The sequence below is a fragment of the Schistocerca piceifrons genome, chromosome 3, assembly GCF_021461385.2.
Source record: "Schistocerca piceifrons isolate TAMUIC-IGC-003096 chromosome 3, iqSchPice1.1, whole genome shotgun sequence".
In the NCBI taxonomy this organism is placed as follows: Eukaryota; Metazoa; Arthropoda; class Insecta; order Orthoptera; family Acrididae; genus Schistocerca; species Schistocerca piceifrons.
Window position 1 is genome coordinate 332,323,366 of NC_060140.1, and position 26,884 is coordinate 332,350,249.

General features: G+C 37.7%; 1 protein-coding gene across 1 annotated transcript in view; it reads left to right on the forward strand.

The window, feature by feature from the left end:
• LOC124788632 (fatty acid synthase-like) overlaps positions 1-26,884 on the forward strand; it is a 507,799-nt gene that overhangs the window by 248,200 nt on the left and 232,715 nt on the right. Inside the window, exon 11 of the mRNA XM_047255903.1 lies at positions 6,348-6,537. Within this exon, the coding sequence (XP_047111859.1) occupies positions 6,348-6,537 (190 nt within the window). The remainder of the gene's footprint in view (positions 1-6,347; positions 6,538-26,884) is intronic.

The window sequence follows — 26,884 nt, forward strand, 5'->3', positions numbered from 1 at the left end:
CTACTTTAGAGAGGAGAGTGTTTGATCACCATCCACTCTAGCACTGTTACATAAGCTTGCCATTATTTTGCATGAAGAATGGTGTGAGATTCCCTTGAAAACCTATAATTATCTTTTCTAAGATGACTGGAAATTGTTCTGAATGCCAAATGTTTCCCTACACTGTATAAACATGGTGTTTTCATAGTTTTGTTTGCTCCCTGTAACATGTCATTAGATAACTTTTTTGACAATATTTAATCATTTCATTACATAACTTTGTAACAATATTCAATGATTTCTGAATAAGTAATGCAGCAAGAGAATTGTAAATGGCCATACAATTATGAAGTTTGTAAAACCTTACCAATCTCTATTGTTAGTATATTTTTAACATTAGTAAGTGGTAGCATCTCCTCTTGAGCTACGCACAATTTAGCACCTCCTCTTGAGCTACGCACAATTTAGCACCTCCTTGACATTGATGAGATGAGATGTGAGAGCTCATCTTGAGAAATATTCCGCCAGTGATGAACAGAGTGTTTACAAATGAATGTCAGAGTTTTAACGCTTTATAATATTATTACATTAAACTACATTAAACTTAGTTATAAATGATATGTTGAATGAAAGAGCAACTCAGACAGTTTGTTTGGCACCAGTGGGCATGCACAGTGTGCAATGTTTCTGCCGCAATTGGTTGAACTTCACTGTACCCAAGCACTGGATAGGCTGCAAGGGGCCCAATGACAGGGCTTGCTTTGCATTGCCTCCACATTCACCAGTCCTAACGCTATATGGTTCTTTTCCTTTGGGGCTTCATCAAGGATAGTGTGTACATGCCTCCACTACCAGCAGACCTTCCTGAATTAAGAAACTGGATTGAAGCAGCTGTTACCACAATCACTGAAGACAGACTTATCAACGTTTGGGAAGAACTCGGCTATAGACTTGGTGTGTGGTGTGTGACAAATGGTGCTCACATTGAACATTAACAAGGTTCTTGGTAAAACTGTTTGAGTTGCTCTTTCATTTGACTTATCATTTATAACTGTAAGTTTAATATAATAAATATTATAAAGCATTAAAACCCTGATATTCATTTATAAAAGCCCTGTATAAGTTGAGTGTGCAGCTGACCCATATACTGGATGTTGTCTACATCTTCCAAAACTTTTCTTTGCACATTATTCCATAGGTGCTGTACAGTGCTTAGATTAGCAGATTGAGCAGGCCTCTGTAGCACTTGAATACTGCATCTTTCAGGTGATTCAGACACTGCACTTGCAGTATGTGGTCTGGCATTATCATGTATGTGGAGAAATTCAGACACATACTCTTCAGTGATTGGAAGCACCAGAGGTTGCTAAGTGTTTAAGTATAAAAATTTGCTCACCATGTTTCACTAGGTCAATTTTTCAATTGGTCATTATTTCTCCGCAGACCATGACAGAAGTTCCTTGAAATTTGTGGATCTCCTGTACATTCCTAAGCCTTTGTGCATCACCTTGCCACCTTCATATGAGCATTCTTCTTTTCTCTGGGTGTGAACTGAAGCATGATTCATCTGTAAAAAGGACTTGATCCCAATGATTCACTATCCAATTTTGTTGCTGTTGCCACTATAAAACATGACATGCGTGATTTACTCAGTGAGTAGCTGGAGACCTTAAGAGTCAACCAATGTGAAGGTCTCTTTCATGCAGTCTATTTCTAATAGTTCGAGTTAACATAATTATGTTAGATTTTACAAGACACTTCTTAACATTCTGGCTGTTGAAGTTCTTTTTCCCAGGGGTGAAAGGCACAGAAATCTGCCTTTTCTTGGTAACCGTTGGTTTTCCTTGAAGCTTGTCTTCTGAACTGTCATATGCTTGATAATGACTTTGCATTCTTGAAATTGTGCCTCTTCCATTGTGTAGAGCCACTGCAGCATCACCTTGTGTTCTGTCATTTGCAGTTATGCCAATCATTTTAAACATTTCATTATGGTTTAAATGATGATGTCCTACCATCATTAAATCTATTCTTAACTTTTCTTAACTGTTTATTATGATTTTAAGCAGTTATTATTTGTCTCCTATTGAAAACAGACTGGTATGTATTTAGCAAGCCACCATACAGAGTATGGCAAAGGGTACTTTGTACCACTGGTAGTCATGTCTTTTTCTGTTCCACTCACAGACAGAATGAGGGAAAAACAATTGTCTGTATGCCTCTGTATGAGCCTAATTTCTCTAATGTTATCTTCGTGGGCCCTACCCAAAATGTATGTCGCAGCAGAAATAATGTTTTGCAGTGAGTTTGAAATGGCACTTCTCTAAATTTTACCAGTAGTGTTTTGCAGAAAGAATGTCATCTTCCCTTCATAGATTCACATTTGAGTTCACTAAGTATCTCCATAATAATCAAATGTTGATCAAACCTACTGGTAACAACAGTTCATTTATTTATAAAGAGAATAAGAGTAGTCCTATCAAACTTCTCTGAGACATCCCTGGCAATACCCTTGTCTCTCATGAATGCTTGCTGTTGAGGAAAATATAATGGGTCTTCGAGTCACTCACATATCTGTGAACCTGATATGTATGTTTGGGCCTTTGTTAACGGTCTTGAGTTACCCTTCATCCATGGTTCATGAGAATATATGAGAAGCTGAGTGTTGCACAAGCTATGCTTTCCAAATTCATGCTGTCTCATGGACAGAAGCTTTTGAATCTCAAATAAATTTATTATATTTGGGCTTGGAATGTGTTCAAAAATTCTACAGCAGACTAGTGTTCTGTAGTTTTACAGGCCGTTCTTTTATCCTTATTATAAACAGGAGTCACTTGTACTTTTTTCAAGTCACTTTGGACTTTGTGCTGAGCAAGAGAGTCTTGATAAATGCAGGCAAAGTAATGGGCCCTGCCATAGAGCACTCTCAGTGAAACCAAACTGCAATTCCATCTGAACCTGTTGAGTTATTTGTTTTCATCTCTTTCTGTTACTTCTCTATGCCAGGGATACTTATTACTATGTCCTCCATATGGGAGCCTGCGCAGTGGTCAAATGACAATACATTTGTGTGATTCTCAATGAATGATTTCTTAAACGCGAAATTGAAAACTTCAGATTTCATTTTGCTGTCTTCTATTGTCACACCAGACTGATCGATGACTGATTGGATAGATGTTTTTGGCCCATGCAGTGATTTTACGTTATGACAAGAATTTTCTTGGGTTCTCTGCAAGATATTTTTCTAAGGTGTGATGGTGGAAGCTGTTGTATGCTTGACATATCGATCTTTTTACAGATGCACAAATTTCTAATAACTTCCATCCTTCACTATTTGTATTTTCTTATTTGATCTTAGAGTGCAACATTCTCTACTTATCCAGCATTTTCTGAATTTTTTATTAAACTATGGTGGGTCTTTTCCATCCTTAATACACTTCCCACTTACATACCACATATTCTGCCAGAGTGTGATTTGCAATTAGTTCAAAATTTGTCCAAAATTCATCTATATGATATTCTTTCAGTCAAGTGGGGTGCTAATAACTGGTTATCTGCTCTATGTAGCAAAAATATTCTCCTAGCCTTCTAGATGGATTTATAAACTTTAGTAACCATTGTCACTACAGTGACATCATAATCTGTGTAACAATACAAATTAACAACTTTGTTTAAATGGTAACCTGGTAGAATGACAAATGACTAATGTAATATTCACTTCCATTAAGTTTTTTAACTTGTTCATTTCTTTTAATATTTCAAGTTTTTGATTTATTCCTTTCACAGTTTTGATGTGTGCAATTAACCAAAACAAAATCTTCATAGATTATATAGAGTGTTCAAAAATTCCAATTACAAACTTCTGTAACTTGTAGAGAGGAATGAGCACATAATATTTTGAATAGGAACCCATGCCCAGAAACATTCCATTTCCATACTATGATGGTTTCAATTCAGATGTTTAATTCATCCACTTCAGCTTGAAAACTGAATTAGGCATGACACAGTGCAATTATTAGGTAACAATTTGAAAGGAAACATAACGAAATATCCATTTATCACTTAAGCACATTTGTTTCTATTAACACTTATATGTTATGTGCATACATTATGTTGTCCACCAACATAGTTACAGATATTGTACCTGTGAAGTCTGTTCTGGTACACACACTCCACCTAGTGCAGTGACCAGAACTTGTCCCAGCAGATCTTCCTCTGTTTCTACAGGAGTCTCGCAGCATGGTAGACATTAAGTGGCATCAGATGACCATCTGACATAGTACACATCATGCTGTCTACCCTGTTGCATACCAAGACAGGCAACTCTGAGACTTTCCTCTTTCCCTCAGCAGACATGGGTGTGTTATCCATCTGAATTGAAGCCATCGTAGAACAGAAATGGTATGTGGGTTCCTATTCAAAATATTACATACTCACTCTCATCAACAAGTCCTAGAAGTTTGTAATCGGAATTCCCAGACACCGTGTACTTTGGTTAGTTGTTTTATTTTTATTTACATGTTTGAGGATGGTTCATGTGGAACCAAAGCTGCTCATTTTAAAAATAAAAGCAGCCTAGACAAACAATAAAATCTGTTGTACATGATACAGTGTAAGACCAATATTCCTCTCGGCACCAGAGAAGTGATCCATTTCAATTTATTTTTCTGTCTCTCAACGTGGAGCTCTGTCCAATATCATATCTCTTGGGATTGTCTTACAAGCTTAAATTCTGTTGCTTAGGTCTGAATGTTGTGCCCATCCCAAGAGCATTTTCATTCAGCACAGAATAGGATGTTTTACAGGAAGAATTTATCATCAGTGTACAATCATATATCCTTTTTGGAAGTTAATACATTCTTTATGCGACCAGATTCAAATTCTTAAGATATTTGTTAAGGATTTAAAATGCACCATGTAGTATTAACATGCTTTGTATAGCATCTAACATGTTTAAAATATACATAATTACATATACAGAATTAGATCTTGTAAACTCCTTTCCCTCGATAAACAATGTTATGAAAATTTTTCAAAAATGCAACAAATGCATGATGAATTATAATGACTCCCATAAGTCAGACAGTTTGTTCTACAAGTTGCATGAATTTCAGTAGGCCTAAATGAAAGTACACATCTAGTAAGCACATTACTATTTTGGCACTTATTAATTCTAGCAGGGAAGAAAAGTGAAAAAGAATTAATTTTTGTACTCCTCTTTTATTGAAGTCAGCGGTAGAAAATAGCTCTGTTGTCCCAATAGGGTCCAGGTACCTTTACCTACTAAATAAAATGTATGATTGTGCTTTTCTCATTATTTGTTCAGTACCCTATTTCTAACTGATATTTTCACAAAATTTTACAAACTCAATTCCATTGCAATACTGAAATCAGATAATGACAAAAGACAAAGAATAATGACTGAATAGAACTATCATGAGATAAAATGCATTGTAATCACAATAATAACTGCAATAAAGTTGTGTGCTTTTTGCATATTTGTAATTTTTCTACTCATGCCAATATGTTTTTCAACAAAAGGTCAGCGCAATTTCAAGCAAAGATAGTTACCAACAAACAGTAATAAATTCTTTCCTCTAATAAAATTTTGTTTGAACTCATCCCCTTAAGAGTGACCAAGCAAAAGTGTACATCCTCTGCACAATGTTAGACATGGTTTGAATACTTGGAGATTATTGTGTGCCACACACAGTGTTTTGTATTCTTTTCTGATATTATATGGGTCATAGTTCTTTTTCTTGCTACGTGGTGGAACAGAATCTGTTTTCATAGTCTTCATTAAAGAGTACCTGAATATTAGGTCTTTGTTGCATAGAATACTTAAGTTAGTTGTACTGTCCACATTCTCTTCTTAATGACTCATTTGCACAAAGTTGCAAATGTAGAAGTGCTACTGAGCAAGGTGGCACAGTGGTTAGCACACTGGACTCACATTTGGATGGATGATGGATCAAACCTGCATCCAGCCATACCAATTTAGGTTTTCCGTGATTTCCCTAAATCACTTCAGGCAAATGCTGACTTGGCTCCTTTGAAAGTGCATGGCCGATATCCTTCCCCATCCTTTCCTAATGCAAACTTGTGCTCCACCTCTAATGACTTCATTGTCAATGGGACGTTAAACACTAATCTCCACCTTCCTTCTCCTCATAGAAATGCTCAACTTCAATCATCCAGCAACATTGCGTATCGCACCCACATAGGTTCCATGTTTCCACAGAGTAACATTTTCATGTCTTTTACAGTTGAAACAGTTAGAAAGTAATTTGACATTGTTTGTACTCAGTCAGATAGAACAGTCTAATTTTAGGTACTAAAGAATCTGCTGAATCCTCTTTTGTATTTTCCAGATCTGCTTAGTCACTCTACTGAGAGCAGTTGGTGTGCAGCCAGATGGCATCATTGGACATTCACTTGGAGAAATTGCAGCAGGTTTTGCAGATGGTTGCTTAACAGCTCAACAGGCAGTGCTTAGTGCTTACTACAGGGCAGAAGCTATAAGAAGTATGGAGTTTAGTGGTGGAGCAATGCTTTCAGCAGGTGAACATTCAGTTTTAATCTTATCTACTTAGTCTCTTCATTCTGGTGTTCATTGAATTACAGATAATCAGAAGGCCTTTAAGGTGCAAGAACATAATGTTTTACTTCCTGGATTAGTAATGCACTATATTCTCAAAAACTTCTGTAGGACAAACAGGCCAGAAGCTATGGGTTTCTCTAGTTTGTTATTCAACTAATGTTAATGTAATGCACATACATGGAAGTAAGGATATATCTTTTCGTCTACTCTTGAAAATTTATGTTCGGTCAGCTATTCTTTCCCAAGACTCAAACACCTGAGCCACTCCTCATAGATTTTGTTGTAACTTGAAAGGAATTTTGACATCTGTCTGTTTGTCCCCAATAGGTCACCAATAAGAAAGACATTTACTGTTTCCACACATTCTTCAATAAGTATGTATGAGCCACTGATTACAGATTTTGCAAACAAGCCTAGTGCTGGGGAGGTGATGTCCTAATCTCAGTTTACATTTGGGCTTCATAGAGAGCATAATTCTCAGTTTAGGTGGCTCAGTGACTGGAAATTACTGGAAATTGTTTTGCAAGGCCAAAATATGAATTTCATTTTAGAGTAGTGTTTTGTTGGGCAGTCACATAGAGCTCATGCAAAATTAGGAGGCATCTGCACAGAAACACATTTTTGTCCTGTGCATTGGGCGAGTACATGTTGTTTCAAAGGTGTGATCACCTCAGTTGATGGTTGCATGCTGGCCTGTACACTTTCTCATTGCTACCTCTTCAATGCATAGCATGCCAGCACAGTCTTTGCTCACTGCAGGCATAGAGAAAGTTCATTCTCAAGCACATGTGTAAATTTACATCAAAAGAGGCAAACATAGAAGAAAAAAGTTTATTGAAAATTGTGCTTGAGGGGGTCACAGAAAACAGGGCTGTAAGTACTTTCCATGGCTGTACTACTTTCAAAAGATGCAGAAGAAGGAGAAGAAAATTTTATTTTTATGTAACATTGCTGAACAGGTTGCGAGGAGCTGGCACATAATTTCCATGTGACCACTGTCCTTCATTTTACATTTTCAGTATTGCAGTATGTGACTTTGCCTTCTAAGCTATGTTTTTCCTCCTTTTCTGTTTTACGAGATTTTCTTCTCTCAGTGCGTGGTAAGATTTGTTTTGCTTTGGTTGATGCTCTGTATATGCAACTGTTTCTTTTTTGGTACTCTAGTTAGCTACTATTGACTTTGAACATCTATATGAGATGATTTATTGGTCATATTGGCATAACCTGTTAACATTTGAGCAGCAGAAGGGGTCAAAATAACCACTGTCAGTTTTTCTTCTTCAGTGTCACAGCAATTTTTTTTTTTTTAGTTTGTTCATGAAATCACATGACTCTACCTAATTTTTCTTTTTTTATAATGAGACTAGCTTAGTGCTCACTACTTCACTCGTGTAGACTGTATGCTCTGCAGTGATTTTTTAAAATTTTTATTCAACTCAACTTTTATGTTGTTCACAAATTGCAACACCTACTAAGCTTCCAGAATGAGATTTTCACTCTGCAGCAGAGTGTGCGCTGATGTGAAACTTCCTGGCAGATTAAAACTGTGTGCCTAGAACACTTGCCTGCAAAAGGCAAAGGTCCCAAGTTTGAGTCTCAGTCCGGCACACATTTTTAATCTGCCATGAGCACTGCCTAGAGCACTTGCTCGCGGAAGACAAAGGTCCCAAGTTCGAGTCTTGGTGTGGCACACGGTTTTCATCTGCCAGGAAGCTTTACCTGCTAAGGTTTTTACACTATTGAAAGCCATGAAGTGTGGCCATGGCTGAAAACTGATTCTGGTACCTGGAGTCAAATTTTTTATTGATTATGCCTTTCACATTCTTGTGGAGATGTTTCCATAGCCACTTTCATCCCCTAACAGATATTTATTTATATCTAACTGAGGAGTGAAATACCAATTTTCATACATTTAGCTTAAATTTTTTTAATGTAACAAAATATTGTCTTAAAAATTTTTATCTCCTATTGCACTCCCTTAGGGGTTCAATTTCCAGAAACACAAACTTCCCCCCCCCCCCCTCCCCCTTCAAATCGAGAAGTTAAATGCCAGTTGTCATAGATATTGCATTAAAAATCCTTTACAAGTTCTTTAGTAATTATTTATTTTCAAAAAGCTTTCACTCTCTATCTTACCCCCTTAGTGGTTGAATATCCAAAAATGCAGAATCACAGATTTTTTTAATTTTATGACTGAGAAAACAAATACCAGTTTTCAAGGTTCTACCTTCAGAATTCCCTTAATAGAGGCATACTTTCAAAAACCCTTCCATTCCCTGTTTCATCTCTTAGGAATGGAATTTCGGACAATTGAGCTGGGCAGTGATGCGTCAGCAAATCTGTCTGATCCAATTTCAGCTCCTTAGGGGTTGAATTACTAAAAACAGTGAAACATGTATTTTTTCATCTCTAACTGAGAAGCTAAACACCAATTTTCAAAGATTTGGCTTTAAAAATGCTTTTGCAGTGGAATATTTTCATAAAACATTTCACCCCATGTGTCACCACCTTAGGGTTTTAATTTCCAAAAACAGTGGCATGCATGTGTTTTATTTCTAACAGAGAATCCAAATACAAATCTTCATAGATATAGCGATAAAACTGCTTGCACAATGAAATATTTCCAGAAAAACTTTCATCGCCATTTCACCCCCCATAGGGGTTGAATTTCCAAAAACAGTGGAACACATATTTTTTTATTTCTAACTGAAAAGCCAAATTTAAATTTTCATAGATTTATGTTCCAAATGCTTTCATAATAAAATATTTTCATGAAAAATCTCGTCCCCTATTTCACTCGCTTAGGGGTTCAGTTTCCAAGTGAAATACCAATACTCGTAAATGTAGCTTTAAAAATGTTTTAGTAGTTCTTTGATAATGATATGTTTTCAAAAAAAGCTTTCATCCACTGACCACCATACGAGTAAATTTCTAAAAATGCTGAAACATGTATTCCTTTATTTCTGACTGAGACACCAAATACCAGTTTTTGTAGGTCTAGCTTCAAAATTGCCTTAATAACCCTCATCCCCTATTTCACCCTCTTAGGGTTGGAATTTTGAAAAATCCCTTCTTAAACAACACCTTCAGTATAAGATCCACACCTTCTCCAAATTTCAAACTTTCTATCCTTACCAGTTTGGGCTGGGTGGTGATGAGTCAGTCTGTCAGACAGTCAGTCTAGAGACATTGCCTTTTATATGTGGAGATTTTAGGATTTACAAAACATTCATATTTTATTGGACATTTGATTTGATGTACACAGAATGGCAGAAGAAGTCATTTTGATGCTACTGAAATTTCTCTGCTGAATGTATGTTAATTATCCAACAATAAAGTGGTGACAATCACAACTTTTACAGAGCTGTTACTGATCATTGTTGCATCTTGGCACGTGCACATTCCAATCTGCCACAGTTTATACTGTGTTATCTAGGTAATATTCTTTGTTCCTGAAAGATGTTTTTAAACATATCTCATTATTGTGGGCTTTCTGGTGAAGAAAACGTATATTTCTTAGAAGCTTTTGACATTCAATTGAAAAATGACTTTATAATGAAGATAAAGTTTTTATACCAGAGACAAAAGAAGATAAAAATGAAGACAGTGTGAACAGGAAATGATTAGTGGAGGAGGATGTAGATACTCATCTACTTCCAACCTCACAGCATGCCCAGTTGAATGCCTCTACAAAGATGGTTGCCAGGGTTAGAACTAAGTGGGAGCTTGCAAATTTTTCATCTAGTGAGAGAAGGTCTACTCTGAATGTTCTAAAAGAGAGGAGGTCCCACAACTTCCACTTGACAACAAGTAGACAACTCTGCTACCAGCACTTTTCATCTCATTTTTGATATCTTATAAAGAAATATGTAGAATCAAATACTCAAAAGTAATAAAAAAACCATGTTGGACCACATCACTGGAGGAAATGGAAAAATTTATGACAGTCATATTTGCTTGTACAAAATTTATGTTTGCAGATAATCTTTGTCACATTCTTGGGGCCTTCTTTCATCAAGAACATTATGCCAAGGGACAGATTTCAGGAGCTTCTCATATTTCTCCATTTCGATTGATCCAAGCTAAATGCCTGTCAGCCAACAAGTTTGCTCTTGTAACTAAAATTTGGGGAAGGTTCATGAAAACAGTATTCATTCTTACCATCATGAAGAAAATATAACCATAGGTGAGCAGCTATTACCAAGCAAATCAAGATGCAGGTTCAATCATTTCATGCTCAAGAGATCCAACAAATATGATCTTAAATTCTGTACTGCTGCTCATGGATGTTAAGTTCCATAGTGCTCAGAGCCATTTGAGCTCATGGAGTAATAAAGTATACTATGTGATCAAAAGTATCTGGACACCACCAAAAACATACATTTTTCATATTAGGTGCTTTTTGCTGCCACCTACTGCCAGGTACTCCATATCAGTAACCTCAGTAGTCATTAGACATCATGAGAGAGCAGAATGGGACACTCTGTGGAACCCGTGGACTTTGAACGTGGTCAGGTGATAGGGTGTCACTTGTGTCATACATCTGTACGTGAGATTTCCACACTCCTAAACATCTCTAGGTCCACTATTTCCAGTGTGATAGTGAAGTGAAAATGAGAAGGGACACATACAGCACAAAAGCGTACAGACCGATCTCATCTGTTGACCGACAGAGACCACTGTCAGTTGAAGAGGGTCGTAATGTGTAATAGGCAGACATCTATCCAGACTATCACACAGGAATTCCAAACTGCATCAGGATCCACTGTAAGTGCTATGACAGTTAGGTGCTAGATGAAAAACTTGGATTTCATGATCGAGTGGCTGCTCACAAGCCACACATCATGCCAGTAAATGCCAAACGATGTTTCGCTTGGTGTAAGGAGCGTAAACATTGGATGATTGAACAGTGGAAAAATGTTGTGTGGAGTGACGAATCATGGTACATAATGTGGCGATCCAATGGCAGGGTGTGTGTTTGGAAAATGCCTGGTGAACATCATCTGCCAGTTTGTGCAGTGCCAACAGTAAAATTCAGAGGCAGTAGCATTATGGTGTGGTCGTGTTCTTCATGGAGGGGGCTTGCACCCTTGTTGTTTTGCGTGGCACTATCACAGCACAGGCCTACATTGATATTTTAAGCACCTTCTTGCTTCCCACTGTTTAAGAGCAATTCGGGGATTACGATTGCATCTTTCAACATGATCAAGCACTTGTTCCTAATGCACGGCCTTTGTCAGAATGGTTATAAGATGATAACATCCCTGTAATAGCCTGGCCTGCATAGAGTCCTGACCTGGATCCTATAGAACACCTTTCGGGTGTTTTGTAATGTTGACTTCATGCCAGGCCTCACCGACCGACTCAATACCTCTCCTCAGTGCAGCACTCCATGAAGAATGGGCTGCCATTCCCCACAGAAACATTCCAGCACCTGATTGAACATACACCTGCAAGAGTGGAAGCTGTCATCAAGGCTAAGGGTGGGCCAACACCATGTTGATTTCCAGCATTATCAATGGAGGGTGCCACGAACTTGTAAGTCATTTTCAGCCAGGTGTTCGGATGCGTGTGATCATATAGTGTAAATCTGTAATGTTTTCCCATACTTCAGAAAAGAAGACACACTTAGAGAGAAGCAACCACACAGCGAGTACATTGTCCCGTGAATCATGGAGCCATTTCTACATCAAGGAAGACACCTGATGACAGACAACTTCTTGACATCTCTTCAACTTTCCGAGAAGCTCAAAGAAAGGAAACTTACTTAGTTGGTACATTAAACAAGATCCACATAGGAAATCCCTGGTGAGTTAAGGAAGTCAAATACTGAAGTACATTCCTCAAACATCTTGCACCAGACTGGCAACACAGACTGCACCATGATTGCGTATCAAGGAAAGAAGAATAAAAATATCACTCTTCTGACTATACTGCATGCTGAAGCACAGTAAGCAAAGAAGGAAAGAAGAAACTTGAAATCATAACATTCTAAAGTGCAACATTGGGTTGGACATGAAGGGTCAAATGACCTGTAAATTTATTACAAAGGTTGGATGTAAGAGGTGACCAGTGCATATCGTCTACAACATTCTGGACATGGTGGCATAAATGCAAGGGTCTCCTGCAAAATATAAGAGGTGGTCAAAGTTTCCATTCGAAGGCCATACAGTCCAGAATCAGTTCACCGATAAGGCAAAATCACCATGAGCATTGAGGCAATCATCCCACCAATGCACTAGGTTGAAGATACTTGTTTGGTAAAACACCATGTTCTGCTGCATGAAAAAGTCCATAACTGTCTGCTCCACATCCTCATCCCACAGAAATAATTGACTCTTCAAGACATTTTTAAGTGAACAAAGGCATGATAATCTCATGGTGAGAGATAAGGACTGTATGGTGGGTGCTCAAGTTTCTCCCACTTGAGTTGACATAACTTCTGCCTGATGGCAGTTGTGTTGTGGGAATGGGTGTTATCATGGAGCAGCATGGAACATGACACACTATTACACAATGGTGATTTTAGACAGAAATGCTGCCCCATACACATTTTTCATTTTCCAGAGAATTTCTACCAATTTGTCTCCTTTAGCAACAAAGAAAAGAATAACAGCACGTTGTTTGGATGCATTTGGTAATAACATCACTGTAGGTCACATTTCCGTATTTACTGCATGCATGGCAGAAAGAGATGAATGCAACACTAATCTCTTGCCTACATGTCAGTACTTACATACCCACATCAGAGTTGTTGCACTACAATGCCTACATGTTGCACCAACACCCTCAAGTACAAACTGTTTGATCACCCCTTGTAGTAAAGAACAAGAAAATGGAAAAGATGAAGTTCATACTTCAGCTGGCAAGTGAACTCAAGGGAAAGATAGATCAGGAAGAAGAACAAACAAAAGATGAAAATATGGGGCCAAAACAATCCAGAAAGTGGAAGAAGTGCCAGATCAGACTCTGCAAATGCAGCAAAACTAGTGGCTTATGTTTAAAGTGCAACAAAGGCATGTGCAGAAAATGTAGGAATAAAACGGAAGTTGCTTATGCTAAGTGTGTCTGGCAGATGCCAATGACTTGAGTAAAAAGTACAAAAAGCCATCTGTAGAACATATGCAAGTATATTATGAATGATATATACTAAATATGTATAGAATATTCTACAAATGGTTAATATATGAACTTCTACAGTTTAAGAAACTTGTTAGGATGAGTGACGATAAATTGATAAGATATTTTGTTATTGATATAAGTATGTAATGTATTAATTATCACATTAAATAATTGTTATTACTTGCAGAATGGGAGGAATTCATACATGCCAATGACTTGAGTAAAAAGTACAACAAAGCCACCTGTAGAACATATGCGAGTATATTATGAACAATAAATACTAAATATGTATAGAATATTCTACAAATGGTTAATATATGAACTTCTACAGTTTAAGAAACTTGTTAGGATGAGTGACAATAAATTGATAAGATATTTTGTTATTGATATAAGTATGTAATGTATTAATTATCACATTAAATAATTGTTATTACTTGCAGAATGGGAGGAATTCATACATACTAAAGTAAAGTCCTTTTTAACTCAAATATGAAAATATTTTATGCAGGGTTGAAATTATCCATTTCCACTGTTTTAGGAACATCAGGCTCTTTGCCATTCTAGCATTAAAAGGATCATTTACAAACTCACTAATTGTATCTTATAAGTTGAATGAGGTACGTGTTTGTGCATGGGCTTCAGCTGCCAAACTGCACCTCCCTTGCCATGCAGTGATCATTCAGGCCCCACAGCTACCAGTGTCCTCCTCTTGTACTGCACCATCTGCTCAGATGTGGGCTAGCTTATTTTCTAGGTGCTCTACCCGTATTAAGAGATGAACATGCTAGGGGTGGTCTGGATTAATAAAATGTGAAAATTAAATTATCTTGGAATTCTCATTTTTGTAAGAATAGGCAGAGACAGTTAAATATCTCACATTGGCATACCTTTATATTATGAGGCAGTGCTGGTGTGACACTATGAAGTAACATAATAACATTTTTTTCATATCTGATATTGGCTATATGGCAGTATTAATTATTTTTGATTATGGGTTTCCTTTATTTGTCTTGCTTACTAGATGTTAGAGGATGAATTAAAAATGTTTATGTGTAAGTGACTTAGTCATCGTTACTCTGCCTGATACTATAATTTTATTGTTTTTCTTACACATACAAAATTTAAATGACTCAGATTGCAATGTACCCAACATTAACTCATCATATGAACTCATCATATGTCAGATCTGACTTTTCTTTCAAATTATAATTTGATTTAAATTAGAACCTGGTTTAAATTATGCAGTTAAAAAGTCCAGAAATAGCTGTTGCAATTTTTAAATATACATTCACATAAAAATTAATAAAATGTATCAGAAAGAGAAAGTATTCACCTTCCAGTAATAAACAACTATCATTTTTGTATTGGCATACATCGGGTAATGAGAACGCACAACTATGGTCTGTGGATTGGATCTTAGATTACAGAATACTTCACAGTTAATGCTATGACCATAAAATTATGTGGAGGCCTCTTCAAAATGCTGTGGAGACCTCTTCAAAATGCCCTGAAATTGTGGGCATCATACTAGGAATGTATAAGCTGCACATCCGCACCACTTTCTATTACTGAAGCTCCCCATTGTAATACAGAGTTCGCCAGAATGAAAAGTATTACTTATGCATTTATTTTAGATTTAATAATTGATCATACATGTTGTACAACCTTCAGTTTAGCACATGGTTACTCTAAATGTTCAAAATATTCACCATTGGTGGTTATACACATAACAGAATGACAAGTGGTCGCCACAACTACGTCAGTCAGCGTTTCAGTGGAGCTCGCTGCACACATTGCTGTAATCTCCTGACGAAATTCCTCCAGCATGCATGACTTATGTTGATAGAAATTATCTTTCAAAGTTCCCCACAAGTAAAAGTCCATAAGTGTTAGATGTGGCAACTGTGGAGGGAATTCAATGGGCCCTCTTCGTCCAATCCAGTGCCCCGGAAAATTGTCATTCAGTAAAGCTCGTACAGATAGGCTAGGTGGTAGTGTGGTGGCACCCTGTCATATTGGTAGGAGATCTCTTCATCAGCTCCATAAAGCACACATATACCTGGCAAAATTGATGAGTGTAACATTCCCAGGTACACTTCTCCAGTGACAGTATCATCAAAGATAAAGGGTTCTACTTAGCCCCTAGATGATAGGCCACACCACACATGAACCCCTGGTAATTTGACTGCTTTATCCACATAAACATGTGGATTTTACAGTGCACAGTACACACTGTTATGCCAATCCATGGTTCGATTAAGTTAAATTGTGCCTCACCACTCCACACTACCCTCATCACAAATTGTTTGTCAACAGTTACCATTTGTTGATACCATTCAAAAAATTGCATTCAGTGATCAGGATCATCATCATTAATCATGTGCAGTAATTGTGGAATGTAAACTTTCCACTTTGCAGCTTTCAGAATTCTTTGTACACTTGTACCGCTAATCCCCACTTCACATGCACATTGTGTAGCAGACATCTGTGGAGAATTAACAAAGTTTCCAACTCAAGAGCTGATGAAGTAGGACTTTTGGCTGTATGCTGTCTTCCTAATCTTCCTTCATGAGTATCACAAATTGTTCCATGCAATTCAGACTTGTCAATTATGCATTTAATTGTTAGGCGAATTGGTGGTTCTGTTTCAAACTCCCGCCTCCACTGATGTTGCACCAACACCGTGCAGATAGGGTTTAAGTAAATTTAATTCAACAGGTTTCATGGGTACATTTGAGCCAAAGCAGTTTGATGATGGAGTGAATCTCTACATAAGTCACAGAAAGTAGACAATAAAAAGAAGAAACTGAAAAGTAACGTTATAAAAATAAAAACAATTTATAGTAGTACATGCAGTAAGAAATACAATACAGCCCAAGACTTTAACTTGAAATTTGTGACTGGATTGATTGTATCCTGTAGGTAGGCTGTAGCATGTTATCATGGATAGATAGTAATTTAAAGATGTGGGAGTAGATTCAAGCGTGCCCCCCAGGAAAGTGAGTCAGAATACTTTCTCATCATATTGCATGTTAATGACCTGGGAGAGAATACACAGTTATTCTAAATGATTGACCTATTTTCAAAACTTAGTATTTGTTCAAGTACAAATCCAAAATGTAAAAGCCTTATACCAATGAAAAGAGGAAGTTTCAAAGTTTTTTTCATAATGTTTGATATCAATGTAATAAATTTAATAAATTGTAATTAATTTGTTCTTAATAATTATTTAATAATTAGAAATGTGATAAATGTTCATTGTGGCCACCGTTGGGTGCACAGCAAACATCGACGTGGTAGCCAAATTTGTCCCACACATGTGAAAGCATATCTGCTGTTACTGAGGGCACAGCAGCAGTGAGTGATCTGGTTCTGCAGATCATTCAGAGTGGTTGGTAGAGGTGGGACACAGACAGCTTCCATTTCATAACCCCATAAGAAATAGTCACTCGGTGTGAGATCAGGAGATCTCAGTGGCCAGAAGTGCAGAGTCAAGTCTTCAAGTCTCCTATGACCGATCCAGTTCTGAGGAAGTGAGTAATTAAAAAACCCTTGTACATCATGGTGCCAATGGGGCGGAGCTCCATCCTATTGGAAAATGAAGTCCTGGGAATCTTCCACAACTTGAAGGAACAGCCATTGTTCCAACATGCCCAGGTACATGATTCCCATTGCAGTTCTTTCTGCGAAGAAAAATGGTCCATAAACCTCTATACGGGATATGGCACAGAACACATTGATCTTTGGTGAGTCTCTTTTGTGTTGCAATGGTGAATGTGGATTTTCCAAACCCCATATGCGAACATTGTGTCTGTTGACTTTTCAACTAAGGTAGAGCGTCGCTTCATTGCTAAAAATTACATGCTGTAGAAATGCATCATCCTCCATCTTTGCTAGCACATAACCACAAAACACAAGATACTGCTCTTTGTCATTGGTGTTGAGAGCCTGCACAAGTTGTAATCAGTATGGCTTGCACAGCAAATGCCGCCTCAGAACTTTCCAAGTTCTCGACTGGCTCTATTGTTATAGACTTACTGGGAGTGTGCACAAAACTTTCTTGAATCCATCAGTCATCATCCTTTGACACACACAGTTGACCTGTGCCTTTTCCTTTGCACACACTCCCAGTCTATTTAAACTTGCTTAAACCAACAGCTAATGCTTTTGCAAGTTGGTGGTTGAATACCAAATTTGGTACGAAATGACCACTGCACCACAATTTGTGACTCAATTTTTGTGAACTTAAGAATGCAGAAAACCTTGTGCTCCACAGTTGCCATCTCACTTACAGCTGACAGTGAAATGGAATGACAGCCCTATTGCCACACTAACTCTACCAGCCACTTCTGAAACCAGCACCACATGCCCGCCCACCACTGCCCATAAAAACTTTGAAACTTCCTCTTTTCATTCGTATAAAGCTTGTTCATTTTAGATTTGTGCTTGAATACATATAAATTTTTGAAAATGGGTCCATCATTTAGAATAGCCCTGTATGAAAAGTAATCTCATGCTGGCAGTCTCCTTGGGTATGCTGCCGGACCCTAAACTAAATGTATCTCAATGTTTTGATGACCTGTGTGGCTGCCATCTTATGGAGAGATGCTGCTGCAGCTAAGTCCTGCTGAATAATGTTGCCAAGACTGGAAATAGTCATCCTATGTAGGCCCACATGATATACATGGCAAGTGCATCACCCACCAACAATGCTGCTCTAAAGACTGGGCTTCTGGCACCACCCATAGTAGACTCTGTTGCTAACAATTTTTCTCACACAAAGACTATCCTCAAACACTCAGGGTGGGTCCACCAAAGATTGTTGTGCTTTGAAGCAAGATAATATAGATTTCCATATCCTGCCGAGAGAAAAATTATTATCCCTAATAATCAAGTTGTCCGCAAACCTAATTTCAGTTCACTCCTTACAAATGCTGTTCAGAAAACCAGACATACTAGCAACTTATCAGACTTTTGTCATATTTCAATCCATGTCCACCATTTAAACAATTCACTACTGCTAATTTTTCTAGCTGTCATAGCCTTGTGTGATGGCAATGATCCATGCATCTGTCCTGAACTGCGCAAATTGACTTTCCATATTTAAATAGATTTTTTTTATATGCCAGGCTTCCTAAGTCTCAAATCATCCTTAACAGAGCCATGTAGTGCCCTAATCTCAATAGGTGAATGGAATACAGTCTTAAGGGAAATGTCCTTAAAGTTATAGCTTTCTTAAAGGGTAAATGCTCAGCATAAGGAATAATTGCCACACATGCACATCCATGGATGATTCAAACTCCATAGCCGAATGAATCTAATTCTTGGATAATTAATTTTCCTTAAACACATACGCCAGATTGCAGGTTTGTGTGTTAGACAGTCCACATCAGAAACAGCAAATACTCTGTGTACTAGAATCCTGAGAATGTTACTGCATTCGTGCAGTATGTGGAATCTGTTTACATGTAAATATTAGTTTATATGAGTCAGTTTTTGGTGAACAATATGTCCAAGAGTATCATCATTTGTTTGTCATTTTCGACCTTCATGTTAATTTAATGCTAGGATGAAGGCAGTTGAAGTGGTCTAAAAGTCTGCTAAGAGCATCACAGCAATGAGGCCAGACAAAAACAAGTGTCATCATTGTATCCACAGGAACACATTGCTTTCACAGTCAATGTTCACAGTCCTCAAGTAAGAACTGCTAACTATAGACAATGAAGGACTGCCCATAACAACTCTATCGATCTGTTCAAAAATTTTGCCATTAACTGGAAAGTACATAAAGGTCACCAAATGACAACAAAGGTTCAACAATTCCTCTTGCAGATTTTCACTAATAAAACTCAAAGACTCTTCCACAGTGCCCATGTAAATAGAGATACCACATCAAAAGTCACAAGCAATTTTGAAGGATCCAGCCTCAAAGACTTCAGCTATCATATGAAATCCACATAACTGGAGAATGCTGTTTGTATTTGCCAACAAATGAGTGAAGAATATATATGTTAAGTATTTTGATAGATTGTAAGTGGCCAAACTGCCGTTCACAATCCATCGAGCTAGTGCATTGTGGGATAACACTTCTTCTGTGGAGAGACCAGCTTTTCATTCCATTTAGTATGATGATGAAGTAGTACTCATTTCATCAGTTGACAGGGGAAAGGCATAATTGTTTTGACATATGGTGATTACTTCCTAAAAATTCACTTCTCAGCAACTAGTCTTACAGAAGATTACATACTGGACAGTATTACATGCAAGACTGTTTCACTTTTTAAAACAAGCATATTGTTGTAAGATTTGTGCAAGAAGCTTCAGCTAGGTGTTGCCATTTCACCAAGATCTTATAATCTGCCGAAAATACCCTCATGCCTTGTAGTTAGTTATTTGGATGCATCCCCTTCAAATCTGATGACGTACTTAAAATTTGTTCTGTGCACACGTATTGGCAAGACCAAATACTGTATCTCTAATTCTGAAGATTCACTTTAATGGTTGAAGTCTTGGAGACTGAACCCTTTGAATTTACTTGTTAGTTTTGATGAGGTATCTCTATTTACATTAGTCCCTCTGCAAGAGCCTTTGAGTTTGATTAGTGAAAACTAGATGAGGAGTTGCCAGCTGCAGGTATTTTTCTAGACCTGTCAAAAGCCTTCAATGTCCTAAACCATAACATTCTGCTTGAAAAATTGAAAAGACTTGGAGTAAGAGGTGTAGCACATAGCTGGTTGTGTTCATATCTAAAAAAACTGCAGGCAGAAGGTATCACTTCAGTATGAATTCAACAGTAAGAACAAAACGAGAAACAAGTCCTTACTTTCTAGTGAATTATCAATAAAGTATGGTGTACTGCAGGGCTCAATCTTAGGTCCACTGCTCTTCTTGATTTATGTGGACACCTTTTTTCTGAATGTGAGTCCTCAAAAAACTATTCCATTTGCTGATGACACCAGCATATTGCTTATGGAATCCAGCCCAGACATCTTGCAGTCAACAGCAGAAAGTTTTATGAAAAGTTTTTCTGAGTGGTTCACAAAAAAAAACTCATTGTAAATATTAAAAAAAAACTGTGTGTGTCAACTTCCATTTGTTTCTTTCATCTAATGAAATGTCTATTCCAGCACAAGTAAAAAATTATCCGCTAGGAAATGTGTCACAAAATTTTTGGGTTTGTGGGTTCAGTTAGACTTAAAGTAGAACACACACATAAATAACTTGTCAAGGAAACTCTCATCTGTGTGCTGTAGTCTAAGAATATTAAAGTCTATAACAAGAAAAACAACAGTACAGCAGGCATATTAAGCACAGTTGCACTCAGTGCTTTGATATGGGCGCATATTCCGGGGGCACTCAACAAACAGCTTAAAGGTTTTTTGAATGCAAAAGATAACTTGCAAAAGATAATTGAATGCAAAGGATAATTTTTGACCTTAAATATGATGGAGTCCTGCAAATCTCATTTCACTGAACGTGGTGTTCTGAATGTTCCAAGCTTGTTCATTTATGAAACTATCTCATTCACTAGAGACTATCTCTTGAAAACAGCCAAACTACTACAATACAAATATGTACACAACTATTGTACAAGAGGAAAATCAAACAATGACAAAAAATTATCACAGAACAACAGTGTATCAAAGGAGCATAATTGACATTGGTGTAACATTACACAATAAGACACTGGAGGAAATAAACATTGCTACGTATCTAAAACTTAAACTGAACTACATGCATTTCTAACAAAGCACTATTTCTATTCTGTAAAAGCAGTTCTGAATATGCTACAGAAAAAGTTGCTTAAAAATTAAATTGTAAGAATATGTTGTTGTTGTTGTTGTTGTGGTCTTCAGTCCAGAGATGGTTTTATGCAGCTCTCCATACTACTGTATCCTGTGCAAGCTTCTTCATCTTTGAATAAGCACTACAACCTACAGCTTTCTGAATCTGCTTAGTGTATTCAACTCTTGGACTCTCTCTGCAATTTTTACCCTCCACACTTTCTTCCAATACTAAATTGGTGGTCCTTGTTGCCTAGGAACGTGTCATACCAACTGATCCCTTCTTCTAGTCAATTTATGTCACAAATTCCTCTTCTCCCCAATTTTCTTCAGTACCTCCTCATTAGTTATATGATCTACACATCAAATCTTCAGCATTCTTCTGTAGCACACATTTCAAAAGCTTCTATTCTCTTCTTGTCTAAACTATTTATCATCCATCTTTCACTTCCATACCCTGGCTACACTCCATATAAATACTTGCAGAAAAGACTTCCTGACACTTAAAATCTATACTCAATGCTATTCGCAGTATACCTTGTGGATGACATCAGAAGTTCACTGAGGCTTTTTGCGGATGATGCTGTGTTATATCGAGAGGTTGTAACAATGGAAAATTGTACTGAAATGCAGTAGGATCTGCAGCAAATTGACGCATGGAGCAGGGAATGGCAACTGAATCTCAGTGTAGACAAGTGTAATGTGCTGCGAATACATAGAAAAAAGATCCCTTATCATTTAGCTACAATATAGCAGGTCAGCAACTGGAAGCAGTTAATTCCATAAATTATCTGGGAGTAGGCATTAGGAGTGATTTAAAATGGAATGATCATATGAAGTTGATCGTCGGTAAAGCAGATGCCAGATGAGATTCATTCGAAGAATCCTAAGGAAATGCAATTCAAAAACAAAGGAAGTAGGATATAGTACACTTGTTCACCCACTGCATGAATACTGCTCAGCGGTGTGGGATCCGTACCAGACAGGGTTGATAGAAGAGATAGAGAAGATCTAACGGAGAGCAGCGCACTTCATTACAGGATCATTTAGTAATCGCGAAAGCCTTACGGAGATGATAGATAAACTCCAGTGGAAGACTCTGCAGGAGAGATGCTCAGTAGCTCGGTATGGGCTTTTGTTGAAGTTTCGAGAACATACCTTCACCGAGGAGTCAAGCAGTATATTGCTCCCTCCTACGTATATCTCGCAAAGAGACCATGAGGATAAAATCAAAGAGATTAGAGCCCACACAGAGGCATACCAACAATCCTTCTTTCCACGAACAATACGAGACTGGAATAGAAGGGAGAACCGATAGAAGTACTCAAGGTACCCTCCACCACACACCGTCAGGTGGCTTGCAGAGTATGGATGTAGATGTAGATGTAGAATGTTAACAAATTTCTCTTTCTCAGAAATGCTTTCTTTGCCATAGCCAGTCTACATTTTATATCCTTTCTACTGCAACCATCATCAGTTATTTTGCTCCCCAAATAGCAAAACTCATCTACTACTTTAAGTGTCTCATTCCCTCATCATCACTTACTTCATTCGACTACATTCCATTATCTTCATTTTGCTTTTGTTGATGTTCATCTTATATTCTCCTTTCAAGACACTGTGCATTCTGTTCAACTGTTCTTCCAGGTCCTTTGCTGTCTCTAACAGAATTACAATGTCATCGGCAAACCTCAAAGTTTTTATTTCTTCTCCAGGGATGTTAATTCGTGCTCCAATGTTTTTAAATTTTTTTTTCCTCTACTGCAGACTGAATAACATCAGGGATAAGCTACAACCCTGTCTCACTCCCTTCTCAACCACTGTTTCCCTTTCATGCCCTTCGACTCTTATAACTGCCATCTGGTATCTGTATAACTTGTAAATAGGCTTTCGCTCCCTGTATTTTAGCCCTGCCACCATCAGATTTTAATAGAGAGTATATCGGTGAACACTGTCAAAAGCTTTCTCCAAGTCTACAAATGCTAGAAACGTAGGTTTGCCTTTCCTTAATCTATCTTCTAAGATAAGTCATAAGGTCAGTATTTCCTCACGTGTTCCAATATTTCTACAGAATCCAAACTGATCTACCCTGCGTTCAGCTTCTACCAATTTTTCCATTTGTCTGTAAAGAATATGTGTTAGTATTTTGCAGCCATGACTTATTAAACTACAGTTCAGTAACTTCCACACCTGTTGACACCTGCTTTATTTTGGATTGGAATTATCATATTCTTCTTGAGGTCTGAGGGTATTTCGTCTGTTTCATATATCTTGCTCACCAGATGGTAGAGTTTTGTGATGGCTGGCTCTCCCAAGGCTATGAGTAGCTATAATGGAATGTCGTGTATTTCCAGGTCCTTTTTTTGACTTGGGCCTTTCAGTGATGTGTCAAATTCTTCACACGGTATTATATCTCCCATTTCATCTTCATCTACGTCCTCTTCCATTTCCATAATATTGCCGTCAAGTACATCGTCCTTGTATAGATACTCTATATACTCCTTCCATTTTTCTGCTTTCCAGTCTTTGCTTAGGAGTGGTTTTCAGTCTGAGCTCTTGATACTCATGTAGGTGGTTCTCTTTTCTTCAAAGGTCTCTTTAATTTTCCTGTAGGCAGTATCTATCTTGCCCCTAGTGATATATGCCTCTACCTCCTTACATTTGTCCTCTAGCCATCCTTGCTTAGCCATTTTGCATGTCCTGTTGATCTCATTTTTAAGACGTTTGTATTCCTTTTTCCTGCTTCATTTACTGCATTTTTATATTTTCTCCTTTCATCTGTTAAATTCAATGTCTCTTCTGTTACCCAAGGATTTCTACTAGCCCTTGTCTTTTTACCTACTTGATCCTCTGGCCTTTACTATTTCATCTCTCAAAGCTACCCATTCTCCCTCTACTGTATTTTTTTCCCCTGTATTTGTCAATCATTCCTTAATGCTCTGTCTGAAACTCTGTACAACCTCTGGTTCTTTCAATTTATCCGGGTCCCATCTCTTTAAATTCCTACCTTTTTGCAGTTTCTGCAGTTTTAATCTACAGTTCACAACCAATAAATTGTGGTCAGAGTCCACATCTGCTCCTGGAATTCTCTTACAATTTAAAGCCTGGTTCCTAAATCTCTGTCTTACCATTATGTAATCTATCTGAAATCTTCCAGTGCTTGCAGGTCTCTTCCACATATACAACCTTCTTTCATGATTCTTAAACCCAGTGTTAGCTATGATTAAGTGATGCTCTACACAAAATTCTACCAGGCGGCTTCCTCTTTCATTCCTGACCCCAGTCCATACTCACCTACTACTTTTCCTTCTCTTCCTGTCCCTACTATAGAATTCCAGTCCCCAATGACTATTAAAGAATATGTACCTAATTTTAATTTGCTTCTACTTGCTAACACTATGTATTACTTTAACTTTTCTTTGATCTGTTCAGCATCAGTTGTACAATTTCTGCTGTCTGATCTAACTGGACCAATAAAAAAAGTCAGTCACTCATTAATTTTCTGAAATCTAAGGTGTTTTTAAATGGAAATATATTTGAACAGATTAACCAAGCTGCTACAGCCAGTCCCACATCAGCCAGAGTTGCCAGTTCATTCTTGGAGGACTACAGGGCACTGAGAACATTGACTGTAAAAGAAATGTATTTCTGGAGATACAATGATGACCTCTGTTTTTGTCTGGCTTGTATACATGATGTTCTTAAATGATTTTTGAACAAGTTCAGTTGTCTTCACCCAAGCATTAAACTAATCACAGAAGTTTAAAATTCTGAATAGTTTCCAATTTTGGATGTAACGGTGTGGAAAAAATGTGATGGTACACTGGGAAAGTGTGTTCACAAAAAACTGGCTCATAGTAACTGATTTCTGCATGCAAAGAGTTTCCAACCATATGAATGGAGGGGTATGTTTAGGACTCTGGTGCAAAGAACACCTGCTATTTCTGATCAGGTTAACAGGCTCTTGTACACTTGGCACCTGTGTTTAAGGAAAAGAGATATACTGAGTAGCAGATTCATCTATGTACAGAGGTGTACCTTTTGTGGAAGTGCATGAAGAGGGGCATAGACGTATGGCATTTATTCATTATGCTAGGAGCATGTGGCATTTATTCCTTCTGCTGGCATCATATCCTTTAAGACTGGAAGAAATGTAAGACATTGAAAAATGAAATGAAATGATCGTATGATATTTATTGGCTGGGATATCCCTATGGGGTTCGGCTGCCGTATTGCAAGTCTTTTTAGTTGACGCCACTTTGGCAACTTGTGTGTTAATGATGATGAAAATGATTATGAAGGACACACAACACCCACTTCCATGTCGGGAATCGAACCCGGGCCCCCTTGCGTGGTAGGCAGTAATGCTACCGCTGCACTATGGAGGTGGACACATTGACATTAAGAGTGTTTTCTGCCAACCAATCAAGATTAGGCACTACTCTGCCCTGTCGAGGATGATTTGGGACTTAGGGAGCCTTGCATATAAAAAATTCCATGTCATTATGGGAAGGCTTAATTTGGTTGGTCAATTTGCATGGTTCAGGACAGGTGCATAGAACATTGTCTACACTCAAGCCTGTAACAGGTCGCAAAATTGACAATAGTGGAACATTGTTTCAGGGGCCTGGAATGAAATTTGAGATGACTGATGAATACCAGGTGTCCAGTTTTTAAGATATTGTTTATAATTTCTACTATAGGTGATGCCACAAGCCCACTATTGGGGGCAGCATTGGTGATGGGTGTTGCATATGCCTTGTACATCATCTGCATCTATGTAGGATGACCATTTCTAATCTTTCCATGAGTTTTCAGCAGGACTCAACAGTAGCAGCAGCAACAGCATCCCTCCTGAAGATGGCAGACATATGGGTCACTGAAACACTGAGCCATGTTTATTGTGGGATCGGGTAACTAACTTGACCAGAGTACAGAGACTTACTAATGTCAGGAAAGCCTGCACAGTCACAGTAACCTCATACTTTTTGCAAGTGATGTGGTTGTCTACACTGAATCAATTTCTGGCAATGTGTAGGCAGATACTGTTAAAATTTCAAAGTGTTCCAATCATTGACAATTTACCTTAAATGTACATTGTGTCACTCTGTGACTCAACATCTCCACTATATGCTGAGTAGCAATCTATACTTTTCATCATATTGTCATCATGTATATTATCTGCTGGCAACACAGATGAATTCAGTCAACTCATACAAATGCTTTGGTGTAAAAATTTGTGTGGGTATGAAATTGATTGATCACATGGGCTCAGTCACAGGTACCATAGCTGTTGCTTACAAAACACTCATGTAAGCCATCCTAGAAGATTGCTTAAGTGTGTGGGACACATGTCATATAGGACTAATTTCCAGTGTTGATTGTATACAGAAAGGGCCGT